General features: G+C 34.9%; 1 protein-coding gene across 1 annotated transcript; it reads right to left on the bottom strand.

Annotated features, from left to right (window-relative positions):
* Window positions 1-11,082: 11,082 nt before the first annotated feature.
* Window positions 11,083-13,496, bottom strand: LOC145167330 (oxoglutarate-dependent flavonoid 7-O-demethylase 1-like). The gene is made up of 4 exons (XM_079086509.1): window positions 13,234-13,496; window positions 12,763-13,010; window positions 11,815-12,139; window positions 11,083-11,469 (listed from the first exon to the last, which is right to left on the bottom strand). Exons 1-4 carry the CDS (start codon window positions 13,486-13,488, stop codon window positions 11,227-11,229), a joined length of 1,071 nt encoding a protein of 356 aa, XP_078942635.1. The 5' UTR covers window positions 13,489-13,496; the 3' UTR covers window positions 11,083-11,226.
* Between the last annotated feature and the right edge of the window lie 3,944 nt (window positions 13,497-17,440).

The raw sequence follows: 17,440 nt of genomic DNA, 5'->3' as shown, positions 1-17,440 counted from the left end.
TATTGTGTGACTTCTTGGGTTGACATATTTAGTAGGGACGGGAGGGGTGTTTAATCATTGTGATCATGATGCATGTGTGTGATCGGTGGGGTGGCAATTTAGAATTATACACATTTAGTTGGATATTTAAAATACTTGAGTACAATTTATAGGTTTTACCAAGGGGAAGGGAAACGATCCATTGGTTCTTTCTCTGAATGACTTATCGTTCCCCAAAATATTGTAATCGGGTGATATGTTTTGTTGCCTGATTTATTGAACATATATGATAACACTATTTTGTTAAGTGATAGACATGTATATGTAAAACGAACTCACTAGTTCCTAGGCTTACCCATTTAATAACTTTATACATGCGCAAGCCAGAAAACTATTTAGCTAGTGACGGTGGAAAGGGCAAAGAGGATGATTAATCAAGAAAACAACGAAGGAGTTCTGCGAAGACGTAACACTCGAATCAGTTTAATTGAAGCCTTTATTTTTATTTTATTGCTTCCCATGTAGTTTAGACAATAGTTAAGTTTTAGAATTGATCTTGGGAGATGTATGGATAGTTATATTTTGACATTTACTACATGTGTTAAAATTAGGGAGTTACAAGGTTATAAGAGAGGCTTGTTTAAGCAGATTAGGTGTTTTCATAAACACTTAATCTTAAACAAAAGGAACGAGAGGTAATCAAGCGACTAAATTAGACTACATCTTGCTTGTAGTTATCATGTGTTCAAGGATATCTGGGATGTTCACTAGGGTCACCCCGGAAGAAAAACGCATCCCGATTGGAGCTATATCAGAGCACAAAGAGACGTACCTAAAACCATACTTATTCCAAATGCTAGAGGAAGAGGTCGAGGAGTTATGACCGTGCTGATACCAGTACCGTCTGGTCAGGGAAACTCCGACTCCCACCGGTCTCGAGGTTGAGGTCGAGGTCGCAGATGGGCTCATGCAACAAATATGACCATTAGAGAAGAGTTGGCTGGCAAGATTGCTTTGGTGATACAACATACCCTTCCAAATGTAATTGCTCAGAAATGGTATGTAATAATGAATAAGTATTTTGGTGACATGGACAGAGAGGAAGAAGTCCATAAGTATAGTACACCAATTTCAAACCATGAACCAATCATTACACAACCCTGAAGGCATAGAGAAAACCAAGATCGGCAAGGTTGTAGTTACAAGACGTTCATGAAATATAGGCCACCCACGTTTAACAGAGAAATTGATCCCATCCTATCATCAACGTGGATCAAAATGATTGAGGGAACATTTGATACTAGCAAGTGTGCAAATGAGGACAAGGTGATTTATAGTGCAAAAACGTTAAAATTGGAGGCTATACATTGGTGGGGCATGGTGACAGAAGTTTGGGGGCGTGAAGCAGCCAAGAAGATGTCATGGGATGAGTTTACAAGAATCTTACACTAAAACCTTTTCCCTCGAACGGCGATTGAGTAGTTGGAGAAAAAATTATTGAGGTTGGAACACGGAAATATGAAAATGAGAGAGCATACTACTAAGTTCATGGAGAAATATAGGTTTTTCGAATTTTACGGTTCTATAGAAGAAAGAAGGGTGGAACACTATATTTGGGGATTAAGAACAACTAACCGTGAATTTGTTGAAATTTAGAAACCATGAACATTCTAGTCTGCTGTAAATGTTGCACAAGGTTGCGAATGTGAAAAGAATCGTCAAGGTGAAATAGGGATTTGGGGAAAAGAAAATTGGATGGTACGAATAATGATTCCAAGAAAATAAAGACTTCAGGTCAAGAACGTAAGGTTGATTAAGGGTCCGGAGTAGAATAATGTACTACATGCAAACGATTCCATAAGGGGGAGTGTAATATGAGAAATTGAACTTGTTATAAATACAGAAAGATAGGACAAATCACTCCAGATTATAAAATAGGGAAAGTGTTTTATGGGTGCGGGTTCCCTGATCACATATGGTTAAACTGTCCTCGAAACAAGGATAACGATAACCAACACATGGTTACAAAGAAAGGGAATCGGTCACGAGATGAGAAGGAATAAATGACAAGAGTAGTAAGCATGGCTTCCCACATGACAACTCAGGAAGCTCAGGAGACCCCGATATATTAACAATTATCTTCTTAGTAAACTCTATATATGTGGGTGCAACTTGATGGGGTGCAAACATATATTTGATTTTTTTCAATACTTTTTGTAAGTGCCTAAATATGAAAGAAAAAGCTTTTAGAAATAAAGACTGATGATGATTATTGTGTAGTCATAAGAAAGAAATTTGATGATTTCTTGATGGAAATAGACAGTTGGTTGGTACCAATGAAACTAGTACGTGTAACACTATGCGATTTTGATATTTTGATATGAATGGATTGGTTGTTGAAAAAAAAGTTAAATAGATTATGATAAGAAAATAATTCAGGCATTGGTATGAAATTTGGGAACATGATATGATATGTATACCAGTTGTAAGGAAGTTCTCGAGAGCCCTATTGGTTAGCACAAACAAGGATGGAAGAATTTATTTTGCAGTTGGATGATTTGCTTGGCAAGGTTTTATTTGACAAAATACATCACCGTAGGGTGCAACATTGTTGTTCATCACAAAAAAAGATGGGACGATGTAAATGTGCACAGATTATCAAGAGTCAAAGAAAGTATAAGATCTTTACTGAATAGAGAATGCTAACGTTTTCACTTAATGCAGTAAGTTATAGGTAAGAGGAAGAACCAAGTAAGATTCAAATGATTAGAATTGATGTAACCGTCAATATATTCGGTGAACTAAAGAAGAATCGAAAAGACTCATCGGTAGAGGATAAGCAAAAAAATTTAGATTTGTGTACCTAGTATAGGATGAAGCATTTAATAGGATATGGGTGTGTGATTGCCAAGATCATGACGAGTATGTTGTGACCGACATGGGATAGGATTTGAGATGGATATTTATTTGCTTGAGCACAACAGATGGGTTGTGCTAGGAGGTAATGGAAGAGGACCATTGGTTCTTTCTATGGATATCTAAAATATTCCCTTAAATTGTGTCATCAGATGAAACATATTTGCAGGAAAAGTTAGTTAACGTATTTCGGTTGTTTATGTTTGATCGGTACCTTCGTTTTATGTCATCGTTTTTGAAGAATTTGCAAGGAGGAATGAGTTTCTAGCCAAGTATGAAATTTTAAATGGTAGTAAGTATACCATTGTGTTGGATTAACCTAAAGGATGCTGAGGAACAACCAAAAGGTTAGGTGGTTTAACCTATGATGTCAATACTGTTTCAGGTGAGAGATAGAACCATGTTGAAGAAGTCCCGTGGAAAGGGCGTAATCTGTTTTGATAAAGGAAAGTTAAATGTGTGTTAGGTTGGATCTTTTTTGATTAACGAACCAATTGGAGAGATAGATTACCAGTTGGAGCTACTAAGGGAAATTTAATCAATTCATATTTAGTTCCATGTTTCTAATCAAAATGAGTGTTTGGTGGATGCAGCCATGGAAGTGACACTTCAAAGAAATCAAGTTTGATGACAAGTTACATTACACGGAACACCAATTGCAGTTGTAGACCGAAAGGTGAGAAAATTAAGGAAAACAGAGAATCCATTGGTGAAGGTAAATTAGAAGTGTTATAAGGGATCAGATGCAATATGGGAAATCGAACGAGATATGAAGACCAAATATTCATATTTTTTTTACTTAATTCAAATTCCGAGGACGGAATTTTTCGAAGTGACTAGTTTGTGATAACTCATATCAAAATAAATATCTAAATATATATATAATCAGATTATATTATTATAATATAATGATTAGTCAAAAAATTTAATGAGTCAATTAGAGGAAAAACTATGAGGATTAATGTCAACAGCCATCACCTTGATGGGGGGTATAAATTCGAGCAATTAAGAGGGTTTCACTTAGGAAGTATATATAGCTTGAGAAGTTGAGTGAAAACCCCACTAGAATTGCAAGAAATGGCGAAGAAACGAGTGAGAAATCGGAGAAGGAAGTTTGTAAAGATATTCCGCATTTTGGTAGTAATTAAGGTACGATTCTTTGGTTTTAGTTTCGTTTAGTCATTTGATTAGGTTTATACATTTGGATTGCATGTTTTAGTTCCATCTAATGTCTCTGTTCGGGCTACTAGTAGTTTAATTGATGAAGATTTTGAAATGTTTAGATTTTCTGTAAACATTTTTTTAATTCAAATTGATATGAGTTTATTCCCGAAAAATTATTTGTGAATAGATGTTAGTAAGAAGTGGAGATGATTAGTGGTGATTTCATAAATTAAATTTACAGAATTTTCGAACCTTTGAAGTGTTTTAAATGGCTGAAAAATAATGATTTTTTAGGTAAAGAAGAAAATATGTTTTTATGCATGGGTTAAAAGAAAATTTAAGTTAAAACAATAAAAGTGGATGGTCACAGTTCGAGGCTATTTGCGGTACTTTTCATGTGCCAACTTTCACTTTAGATGCATGTCCTTTTCACAAGTTTTCAGAAAATTCAATTTTAACACTTGAACTTTTATTTTTTACTTATTTAAGTTATAATCATAGAAAATAGAAAATCACATGATGGTGTTTTATAAGCTTGATGGTTTATTTGAAGTTATGGAGTTTAATATACTTTGGTTTTAGCCCTTGCACCTTTTATTTTATGGTTAAGAATATTTTTGGATTTTATGAAAGGTGTCATAAAAGTTTTTAACATAGAGTTTTAATTAATTGCACTAGAGTATTATTTATATAGGGAAGCATTATAATATCTAATTGATATTTTCAAAAGGGTTATTACAAAAATCACAATTAACGTAAATTGATAGTTATGGGTCGTCAAATGAGACATGTGAATGGTTGAACCAAAATGAACACATATGATGTCATCTAGGATCGCAACCTTAATAAAACTAGTTGGTGGAACGTAGGGTGTGAGTAGCGTGACAAGATTTAGTTAAGACGTAACGAATGTGAGGTGAGTTTTTCGTGTTTTGTGGTTGTTCACACATAAATGCTTATCATACGATTTATATGTGTTTTTTAATTATATGTTGACAGTATGTTTTATCATAAATATAATTACGTGAAAATGTTATTTTGGATTTGTATTTGCTTCTCTGTTGTGTGAATTTTTTGGGTTGACATATTTAGTAGGGACGGGAGGGGTGTTTAATCACTGTGATGATGACGAATGTGTGTGATTAGCAGGGATGAGAATTGAGAATTATATTCATTTCATGGGATATTTAAAATATTTGAGTACAACTGATAGGTTGTACCAAGGGGAAGGGAAACAAACCATTGGTTCTTTCTCTGAATGACTTATCATTCCCCTAAATATTGTCATCGGGTGATATGTTTCGTTGTATGATTTATTGAACATATATGATAATACTATTTCTTTAAATGATAGACATGTATTTGTAACACGAACTCAATAGTCCCTAGGCTTACCCATTTAAAAACTTTAAATTTATGCAACCCAGTAAACTATTTAGCTAGTGGTGGTGGAAAGGACAAAGAGGAGGATTAATCAACAAAACAACGAAGGAGTTGTGCAAAGACGTAACACCCGAAGCTGTTCAATTGAATGATTTATTTTAATTTTACTTCTTCCCCAGTATTTTAGACAATAATTAAATTTTAGAATTGTTCTTGGGAGATGTTCGGATAGTTATATTTTTGACATTTATTACATCCAATAAAATTAGGGTGTTTCATGGTTGTATAAAAGAGTTGTTTAAGTAGATTAGGTGTTTGCATAAACATTAAAGCTTAGACGGAAGGAACAAGAGATAATCAAGCGACTAAATTAGACTACATCTCGTTTGTATGTATCATGTATTGAAGGAGATCTAGGAGGTTCACTAGGGTCACCCCGGAGGAAGAACGCATCCTAATTGGAGTTTATGTTAGAGCACAAAGATATGTGTCAGAAACCCCACTGATTCCAAATTCTAGTCGTGGATGGGGACAAAAAAAGGAGGAGGCAAGGGTAGAGGAAGAGGTCGACGATCTGTCCCAACATCGATACCTGCACCATCTGGCCAGCGAAGCTCTGGCTCCCACCGCGGTCGACGTCGAGGGAGAGGTCATCAATGGAGTCGCACACCAAATATGATCACTAGAGAAGTGTTGGTTGATGAGATTGCACGGGAGAGACAAGCTACTCTGCCAAATGTAATTGATTAGACACTAGATGCAATAATGAATGAGTATGTTGGTGATGTGGACGGAGAAGAATAAGACTACGAGTATAGTACACCAATTTCAAACCATGATCCAAGCATTGCACAACCCTCAATGCATATTGACAACCGCAATCCGTGAAGTTGTGGTTACAAGACGTTCATGAATTGTAGGCTACCTGCGTTTAACAAAAAAAATTAATCCTATCCTATCATCAACGTGGATTACGGAGAGTGAGGGAACGTTTGATACTAACAAGTATGAGGATGAGGAAAAGGTGATTTATGGCGAGACAATGTTAAAAGGGGAGGATATACATTGGTGGACATCGGGAAAGAAGTTGGAGGGAATGATGCGGCCAAGAAGATGTCATGGGATGAGTTTATGAGAATCTTTAAAGAAAAATTTTTCCCTCGAACGAAGGTTAAGCGGTTGGAGGAAGAATTCTTGAGGTTGGAATAAGGGAATATGACAGTGAGAGAGTACACTACTAAGTTCATGGAGAAAGATAGGTTTTCCGAATTTTTCATATCTATAGAAGAAAGAAGGGTGGAACGCTATATTTGGGGATTGGGAACAACTATCCGTGAATTTGTTGAAATTCATAAACCTAGTACTTTCCGCTCTATTGTAGATGTTGCAGAAGGTTGCTAACGTGAAAAGAATCATCAAGGTGAAGATAGGGCTTTGGGGAAAAGAAAATGGGATGGTATGAATAATTATTCCATGAAAAACAAGATTTCAGGTCAAGAACGTAAGGTTGTCAAGGGCCCGGAGTAGAACAATGTACTATATGCAAACGATGCCACAAAGGGAGTGTAATATGAGTAATTGAACTTGTTATAGATATAGAAAGATAGGACATATCGATCTAGATTGTAAAATAAGGAAAGTATGTTATAGGTACGGCTTCCTCGGTCATATCAGGTCAAATTGTTCCCGAAACAAGGGTAACAATAAGCAACGCATGGTGGCAGAGAAAGGGAATCAGTGTGGAGATGATAAGGCAAAAATGACAATAGTAAAAGCAGCGCTTTTCACATGACATCTCAGGAAGCTACTAAGACCCCAATATATTGACAAGTATCTTTTTAGTAAACTCTATATATGTGATTCTATTTTATGTGCGTGCAAACATATATTTTATTTTTTTCCAGACTTTCTGTAAGTGCCTAAATATGAATCCAAAAGCTTTTAGAAATAAAGAATGATGATGATCAATGTGTAGTCATAAGAACAAAAATTGATGATTTTTGAATTGAAATAGACAGTTGTTTAGCACCACTAAACTAGTACCCATAACACTATGAGATTTTGATATTGTGATAGGAATGGATTGGTTGTCGAAAAAAAAGTTAAATAGATTGTAATAAGAAAACAGTTAAGGCATGGGTACCGAATAGGGGAACATGATATAATATATATACCAGTTGTAAGGAAGTTCTCAGGAGCCCTATTGGTTAGCACCAACAAGGACGAAATAATTTATTTAGTAGTTGCATGATTTGCTTGACAAGGTTTTATTCGACATAGTATATCACCGTGAGGTTCTCCATTGCTGTTCGTCACAAAAAAAATATGGGACGATGTACATGTGCATAGATTACCAAGAGTCAAAGAAGGTGTAAGATCTTTATTGAATAGAGAATGCTAACATTGTCACTTAATGCAGTAAGTCATAGGTAAAAGGAAGAACCAAGTAAGATTCAAATGATTAAATTTGATGTAACCGGGTGAACTGAAGAAGAATTGGAAAGACTCATCGCTAGAGGATAAGCAAAAAGTGTTAGATTTTGTGTACCTAGTATACAGTGAGACACTTAATGGGACATGGGCATGTGATAGCTGAGATCGTGACGAGTATGTTCTGACCATTAGGGGATAGGATTTGAGATGAATGTTTAAATGCTTGAGCACAACGGATGGGTTGTGCCAATAGGGAAGGGAAGAGGATCATTGGTTCTTTCTATGTATATCTAAAATATTCTCTTAAATTGTGTCATCATGTGTAGTATATTTGCAGGAAAAGTTAGTTAACATATTTCAGTTGTTTATGTTTGATCGGAACCTTCGTTTTATATCATAATTTTTGAAAAATTTCTAATGAGGAATGAATTCTCTAGCCAAGTATGAAATTTTATATGGTAGGAAGTGTACCATTATGTTAGATTAACCTGAAGGATGCTAAGGAACAACCAAAAGTTAGGTGATTTAACGTAGGAAGCCAATACTGTTTCAGTTGCGAGATAAAATCATGTTAAAGGATCCCATGGAAAGGGTGTAGTGTGTTTTGATAAAGGATAGTTAAATATGTGGTAGGTTGGACCTTTTGTGATTAAGGAACGGGTTGGAGAGACAGCTTACCAGCTGGAGCTACTAAGGGAAATATATTGAATTTATATCAAGTTCCATCTTTTTAATCTAAATGAGTGTTTGGTGGATGTGGCCATAGAAGTGCTACTTCAAAAAAATCAACGTTGATGACAAGTTACATTACACGGAAGACCCATTGCAGCTTTAGACCGAAAGGTGAGGAAATTAAGGAAAGCAGAGAAACCATTGGTCAAGGTAAACTAGAAGTATCATAAAGGATCATATGTGACATGAGAAACTGAACGAGATAAGAAGACCAAATATTCATATTTGTTTACTTTATTTAAATGCCAAGAACGAAATTTTTCGAAGGGGGAAGTTTGTGATAACACATATCAAAATAAATATCTAAATATATATAATCAGATTATATTATAATAATATAATGATTAATTAAAAAAATTAATGAGTCAATTAGAGGAAAAATTATGAGGATTAATGTTAAAAACCGTCACCTTGATTGGGGGTATAAATTCGAGCAATTGAGAGGGTTTCACCGGTTATAGACTTAGGGAGCATATATAGTTTGAGAAATTGAGTGAAAACCCCATTATAATTGCAAGAAAATGCGAAGAAAGGAGTGACAAATCGAAGAATGAAGTTTGTAAATTTTTTCGGCATTTTACTAGTAATTAGGGTATGATTCTTTGATTTTAGTTTGCCATAGTCCTTTGATTAGGTTTATGCATTTGGATTGCATGTTTTGGTTCCATCTATTGTCTGTGTGCTACTAGTAGTTTAATTGATGAAGATTTTGAACTGTTTAGATTTTTGGTAAAAAAATTTTGATTACAAATTAATTTGAATTTATTCCCGAAAATTTATTTATGAATACATATTAGTAAGAAGTGGAGATAATTAATGATGATTTCATAAATTAAGTTTACAAGATTTTCAAAGCTTTGAATTGTTTCAAATGGTAAAAAAAAATGAAGGTTTAAGAAAATCTATTTTTATAACTGGGTTAAAAGAAAATTTAATTTACAAAACAATAAAATTGGATGGTAAGTTCTGGCTCTATCTAGCACTTTTAAGTGCCAACTTTCAATTCAGTGTCCTTTTCATAAGTTTCCCTTAAAATTTCATTTTTTTTATTTATTTAAAGTTATAAGGAAATCGAAAATTACAGGAACAGCCATGAGTTTTATAAACTTGATGATTTATTTGAAGTTATGTAGTTTAATATACTTCGGTTTTAACCTTTGTACCTTTTATTTTATGGTTAAAAATATTTTTGGATTTTACTAAATGTACAAAGACTATAACATTAAGTTTTAATTAATTGCTCTAGAGTATTATTTTTAAAGAGAAGCATTATAATATCTAAATGATATTTTCAAAAGGGTTACTACGAAAACTCATAATTAACATAATTGATAGTTATGGGTCGTCGAATGAGACGTGTGAATGGTTGAACCAAAATGAATACATATGATGTTTTCTAGGATGGAAACCTTAGAAAAAATTGTTGGTGGAATGTAGGGTATGAGTAGCGTGACATGATTCAGTTAAGACATAACGACAACGAGTTGATTTTTTCTGTGGTTGTTCATACATAAATGTTTATCATGTAATTTATATGCATTTTTTAATTGTTTGTTGACGATATGTTTTATGATAAATATAATTTCGTGCACATGTTATTTTGGATTTGTTTCTCTACTGCATGACTTTTTGGGTTGACATATTTAGTGGGGATGAGAGAGGTGTTTAATCGATGTGATCATGACTGATAGTATGATCGACGGGTATAAGAATTGAAAATTATACTTATTTCATTGGATATTTAAAATACATGAGTACAATTTATAGATTGTACCAAGGGAAGGGAAACGAGCCATTGGTTCTTTCTATGAATGACTAATCATTTCCCTAAATATTGTCATCGGGTGATATGATTCGTTGTATGATTTATTGAACATATTTGATAATACTATTTCTTTTAAGTGATATATATGTCTGTGTAACACGAACTCATTAGGTCCTAGGCTTATTCACCAAGACAACGAGAAGGATTAATTAAGAAAACAACGAAGGAGTTCCGCAAAGACGTAACACCCGATGTTGTTCAATTGAAGGCTTTATTTTAATTTTATTGCTTCCCCTATAGTTTCGACAATAATTAAGTTTTAGAATTGATCTTTTGAGATGTTCGGATAGGTATACTTTGACATTTATTACATCCGATAAAATTAATGTGTTACAAAGATGAAGTATCTATTGGTATAAAATGATTTAAAATATCAAATTAATTATATATCAAAATAACTCATTTTAATTTTTTTTCATCTAATGTGAACTTTTTATTATAAAAAAAAAAAAAAAACAAAAGGTCGTATGGTACGATGTGAATACGCAAACAATCTATCTTTAGAAGATGATCATGATAATGCACTTATATACCATCCAAAAGAATATATATGTATTTAAGTGGCCAATTATGTTCACATGACAACCATAGAGAGAAGTACCACAAATAACAAAGAAACAAAAAATGAATGGCGACAAGTGATCAATCCGTTTGGTCCACATCCTTATTTAGAATTATTAACAACTATTTAGAAATACAAAACCATATAGGTGTAGTAGTATGTTACACAATGCTTTATTTCGAAAACGGTACAAATTAACAACTTATTACATCAAACGATCTTACACAATAAATCATATATAGTATTGCTCAATGTTACTTTTGCTCTTAAGTTCTCTACAAAAAAAGTTCTTGAAGTAATCCACAAGAGATACCCTTATAAATTTTGGTGGTGTCTCGTGAGTGATTAGGCTTGGCACCGGTCCAAAATCAACATCTATTTTAGGGGCAAAAAATGTGGCAATGGATAGCCTCTCCTTCTCAGAGTTCACTATTGCTCTATGCTCGATGCTTTTGTATAGCCCATTTGTCACAATCTGATGACATCAAATAAACCTTACAATTTTAGCAACTAGTTTAAAACCACCATTAAAGTGTTGGTTTATATATGTCGTTGTTAAATACAAAAAATATGTATTGCTACTCTACCAAAGCTCTTTGAATTATAAACCAACCAATCCGTTGCCATTTACCTACGTTTTCATTTTCATGAATCCTTGTGCTTATGGGACATATATATTACATATCCATCAGAACTTAATTAAATCTCCACGTATCATGTTTGATAAAACAAAAAGGTTAAATGACGAAAAAATAGAAGGTAAAAATTAACATGATTGATTATCTTGAGATAGAAATTATTTTGAGATAGAAATGATGACCTCTATGATGTCCCCAAGATTGACTATGAATGCATTAGGGAGTGGTTTGACCGGAATCCAAATGCCATCCTTTTTTATCTGCAAACCTTCTACTTCATTGATTTGAAGCAGGAAGGTGATTCCAAGCGGATCTGAGTGAGGGCTGAGACCTATGACTTTTTCAGGTTCTGGACATGGTGGGTAATAGTTCATCCTCATAGATTGTAACCCTTCATCAAACAATACTTTCATATCCTCAACCTTCATCTTCAAAGCTTTTGCAATGAAGATGAGAGTTTTTAGTGTAACGTTCTTAACTTCTCTTGAGTATGCTTCTAGGGTATCTCTGTCATAAATATACGTCATTGGATGTTAAAAGTTAACAGCCTCTAATAAAATGGGACAATTGCATACGATGCTTATAATATATTATTACGTATTTAGAATAATAAAGACTAATTTATTCCATTAGACGGTTTCAGTTATTAATAAAACTAGGAGTTAATTAGTATAGAAGTTCCAAGAATATGAAAATAGTTGGCATAATTCAAATCAGTAACCTAGATTATCTCTAACGTAAGTCAATCAGATGATTTTCAGTTACATAACAACCCTTCTTAAAAAAATATGGGTATATTATGTTTGGTTTGAGCTATAGAAATTGAATAAATTGCAATATACCGTAACTGTATTCTTTATAACTAAAAAGCACTAAAAAAAAAGTTTATATTGCAATATTTTCATTCGGTGTATATTTGATTGAAAAAAAAAAAAAACACACTTCTTGCATAAGGAATGAAAACTAACAAAATCAAGTATCATTCGATCAGACAAAACAAAAACTTCTTTTGTTCTAATAAAACAGACCAGTTTATCACTTTTTCAATTCCAACTTGCCAAATAATGTCTATGATTTATCATACTACCATATAAAAGTGAAAATAGGGAGAAAATAGAGGTACAAATGACCTGAATGGAAGAGGTAGCTTAGGAAACAAGTGAGGCTTCCTCATTTCATGAGGGAGTGTAACAAGGTAAAACATGTCCGCCCAATCAAGCTTTTGTTCCTCAGACACAACAAAAGCTTGTCCATATCCCTCAATATCTCCTGCGTCTTGCCAAAACTTCTTCTTTTCTTCCATTGGCAAATTGAAAAATTCTTGTGTTTCTTCTTTCATCTTCTCCAACAATGAATAACTCACCCCATGATTTATCATCTGTAACATGAAATTCATAAATCATGTTTTGTGAGCAAAATCTCAACTATATTTGTAATCGGTTTCAATAATATTATTGTTGTCAACGAGTATGGTTTCTCCCAGCTTAAAACACTACGGCAAAAATCAGCAACATCCTGTTTAAATATTTTGTTCACCATATTTGAAATTTAATCACGCAATAGAATCGGTATATGGAAAACAATATGCATCATAAAATTACCTGAAAAAAACCCCAATCTTTACAAGCAAGGTGTAGCCTTCCCAATTCTAAATTACTTGAATCTTCAGACAGTAAGAGTTGCATATCTATGACAGGTACTTCTAGTAGTGTAGAAGACGGCAGACATGATGATATTGGATGCTCTTGATCGACCCGAACATATCGGGGAGGAACCTCGACAAGCGGTTCCTTTGCCAATTCTTGCACACTAGGCACTAAAAGGGAACTCCCCAAACTTCTTCCCTTCGCATCCATGTGTGTTCTACATGTATTGGTCTGGTGGTAGTCATTATATATAGAGAAAACTGTAAATTTAGTCCCTTTGTTTATCAAAACTTAGGCGTGTGAGTCCCTAAAGTTTAAATTATGCATATATGATACCCTTATAACCATGTTTTGCCCTGTCCAAATTGAAATTATTAAGTTACCGGTATATAATTTATTTTTGATTTTTTGATTTGTTTCAAATACAATTAAAAATATTTACTCTCTCTCTCTCTCTCTCTCTCTCTCTCTCTCTCTCTCTCTCTCTCTCTCTCAAGATCAATAAAATCCCCAAAGTCTTTCTTCAACAAATCGATTAGGATGTGTACCTAGAACATCATCCATGAAATACTCTTTATAACTGAGAGTTACCCCTAATTTTAGAGTACCTTATGATGTAACCCTCATCCATTGTCGATGCTTCTTCTTGCATAGCCTTGAGCTTTGGGCATTATTGGCGTCGTGTTGCTCTGACTCCGTTGCCTTTGTCGGGGACGGGAAAGGTGGCGGTTATGACTATTCTTATTGGTGATGGTGCCGGTGGGTCATACGACTGCTAAAAGAAAGGAAGAGTTTGAAAAGAGAGAAAAAGAGAGTGTAGTCTCATCTTGTTCTTAATTAAATAATACTCTAAAATATATGGGAAAATTTTAAAATATATATAAATTATCCATTTCAATTACATGGCAAACTTTGTACTTTAGGGATTAAAACTCCAATTTGTTTAGGTGCTACTATACGTATCCTCACTCACTCATAAAAATCGTATATAACTTTGAAATTATACACTTAGCAAATACAGAGTCAACATCAATTCCAAGAAACATATGACATCCAATTTTCCTAGGCTATAAGGCATCATACAAATCAGACAATTCTATCACATAATCCCTGAAGGTATCCTTAGCCTTACTCAAGCATCCACTTCACATATCAATCATACTAATCGCAATACATAAGCATGGTTAATTTTGGAAAACACTTACTTGAGCTCGGTCGATCGCACGTATTACACTCTCCCTTTTTACTTAAGAAAACATTTTTTAGAAAAATTAAGTTCTTTTTCTTTTAAAAGATTATCATTCCTCTGTTTGAGTTCTGACACACCCGAGAGTGTGCCCGAATCCCTCAAACCAATGTTCTGATACCAACTTGTAACAACCAAAAAACCGAATAAAATTTTTTCATTTTCAATTAAGAATTACAGCTATAAGTTGTTTCCCCAAATCCATTACAAAATAAACATGTCAAATTATCAGAGTAACAACATCGATAAGTGCGGAAAATAAGTGAGAGTGAATGTTGCACCATCAAGCCGAGCCCTTCCCTTTAGTACCGGAAGTACCTGAAACCACAATACAAACTGTAAGAAAAAGCTTAGTGAGTTTCCCACAATTCCCACAAAACATACATACAATTGTCATGGGCTACCCTCATGGTCTTTTCCCTGAAATGCCATGGGCTACCCCCATGGTCTAATATCCAAGTTTCATGGGCTACCCTCATGGTCTTCAATGCCATGGGCTACCCCCATGGTCTTCCATACAAGTGCCCCGGGCTACCCACACGGTCTTTCAGACAAGCAAACACATAGACAACTATCATTCCACATGAAAAGTAATGGGCCGACATTGGTGCCTTCGACCCACGAATATAGTGAGAAGACTCACCTCGATCTGCTGATAAATACTAACTGCTCGGCTACCAATCTGTGACAACCGTCAATTTTTGGTCAAGTCAAAGTCAACTAAAGTCAACGAGTCAAACCGGTCAACTCCTCTAACCCTTGTATATTAGGGTTTCCATTATGATTCTTATTGTACTACTCGCAATCTTAATACAAAGTATCACTTAGAGTTTTCACGTGTTCGGAAATTCTAAACCCTAATCAGGGCAAGTGATGAAACTACTCTATAAAACATTATTCCTTAACCCTCAGGGGCATAAAACAACCATAACGAGACTTAACGGGATGTACAAACCTTGCGTTACGAAGCCAAACACTTAAAAAGGTCGCAAACGAAGTCTCTCTCAATCTTTTTCACTCTATCTCACTGAACCTCAAATCTCTCCAAGTATGTCAAATCTCTCCCAAATCTCCCTCTGTATGAGAAATCTCTCCAAGTATGTGAAATCTCTCCCAAACCTCTCCAAGTATGTGAAATCTCTCACAAATCTCTCTCTGTATGAGAAATCTCTCCAAGTATGTGAAATCTCTCCTAAATCTCTCCAAGTATGTGAAATCTCCCAAATCTCTCTCTGTATGAGAAATCTCTCCAAGTATGTGAAATCTCTCCCAAATCTCCCTCTGTATGAGAAATCTCTCCAATTATGTGAAATCTCTCCCAAATCTCTCCAAGTATGTGAAATCTCTCACAAATCTCTCTCTGTATGAGAAATCTCTCCAAGTATGTGAAATCTCTCCCCAATCTCTCCAAGTATGTGAAATCTCTCCCAAATCTCTCTCTGTATGAGAAATCTCTCCAAGTATGTGAAATCTCTCCCAAATCTCCCTCTGTATGAGAAATCTCTCCAAGTGTGTGGAATCTCTCCCAAATCTCTCTAAGTATGTGAAATCTCTCCCAAATCTCTCTCTGGATGAGAAATCTCTCTAAGTATGCCAAATCTCTCCAAGTATGTGAAATCTCTCCCAAATCTCCCTCTGTATGAGAAATCTCTCCAAGTATGTGAAATCTCTCCCAAATCTCTCTAAGTATGTCAAATCTCTCCAAATATGTCAAATCTCTCCCAAATCTCTCTCAAAATCTCTCTCAACTTCTTATAATCACTCGGGGCATCCCGACCCTTAATTTAGTCGAAAACCGCTCGAAAACGGAAGTTTACGCGAAAAACAGCCTTAAGGAGCCGAACCCTCTTAAGGAGTCGAACCTCCCTTAAGGAAACGAACCTCCTGAGAACCGAAACCACCTCCTGAACCGAAACTACTAAGGAACCGAAAGTAACCTTCGGTCCGAGAGGCCACCTTTGGTCCGAGGGGACTACCTTCGGTCCGAGATGCAGAGCTTAAGGAGCCGAACCCTACTCTCGGTTCCCCCATCAACCTTCGGTTCTATGCTCCTAAGGAGCCGAACCTTCGCACCTTCGGCCCTGAATTCCGGATTTTGGCAATTTTTGCCCGGTTTTCAATATTTTTAGCGTTTTGATCCCGTTTTTCGTGATTTTAACGCGGGATTTTCACCCAAACTCGTATTTTAACGTAATAAACCCTAAATATTCATATTTTAATTATATTTTGGGGAAAATCTTTGCCTAAGAATAAAATCTAGTAGGTAAGATTTATGGGTGGAGTGTTGACTTTGCCTTAGTGTATGACACAAGCAACCATCCCATACCCACTCAATGACCAGCCCTTGTCCTTCCACCATACCTAGTCATTTCATTGTCCTTTCCCACCATTTCTCCAGCCACACTCTTGGTCAAAGGCTGGAAACCCTTATCCCTCCTCACATTTCTCTCATTCTCCACCAAACAACAATCTCCATTCTCTCTCACTTCTCTCTCTCAATTTCGAGATTTCAAGGCTGATTTTCAAGTTCTTCATCTACTTTGGGTAAGTACCTTCATCCTACACTTTATTTCCTTACATTTCTTCACTCAAATCATGAGTTCCTTACACAAATATCGTCATATTTGTTGTTAGATCTTCGAATCTTCAAGCATCTCCCAAGTGTTCTTGAGTTGAACACTTCTTTTCTTCACCATACATCTTCTGAAACCACTCAAGGTGAGTTCATACCCCTACATTTTTATGTTTTCATCAAGTTTTAGGGGGGGAATACAAGTTAAAACACCAAAAACTTAACTAAACTCAAACAACAGCCTTCATTAGAAAAGTTGAGTCTTATTCACGGACTATTTTGACTATCTTAAACTTAATATCTTTCAAAACTGTTTAATATGCAAATAGTTCAGGTTCATACTT

This window comes from Lactuca virosa, chromosome 3, assembly GCF_052849685.1.
Source record: "Lactuca virosa cultivar CGN04683 chromosome 3, Lactuca_virosa_CGN04683_v6, whole genome shotgun sequence".
Classification (NCBI taxonomy): domain Eukaryota; kingdom Viridiplantae; phylum Streptophyta; class Magnoliopsida; order Asterales; family Asteraceae; genus Lactuca; species Lactuca virosa.
Note: the sequence above shows the minus strand (reverse complement) of the source record. Positions and strands in the feature narration are given on the sequence as shown.

Excerpts from the sequence above, each read along its gene's own strand:
- LOC145167330 (XM_079086509.1), bottom strand. The coding sequence starts at position 13,488 with ATGGATGCGAAGGGAAGAAGTTTGGGGAGTTCCCTTTTAGTGCCTAGT. Across the intron at positions 13,011-13,233 it reads AAGATTGGGGTTTTTTTCAG|ATGATAAATCATGGGGTGAG; the intron begins GTAATTTTATGA and ends TTCATGTTACAG. Across the intron at positions 12,140-12,762 it reads AAGCTACCTCTTCCATTCAG|AGATACCCTAGAAGCATACT; the intron begins GTCATTTGTACC and ends TATTTATGACAG.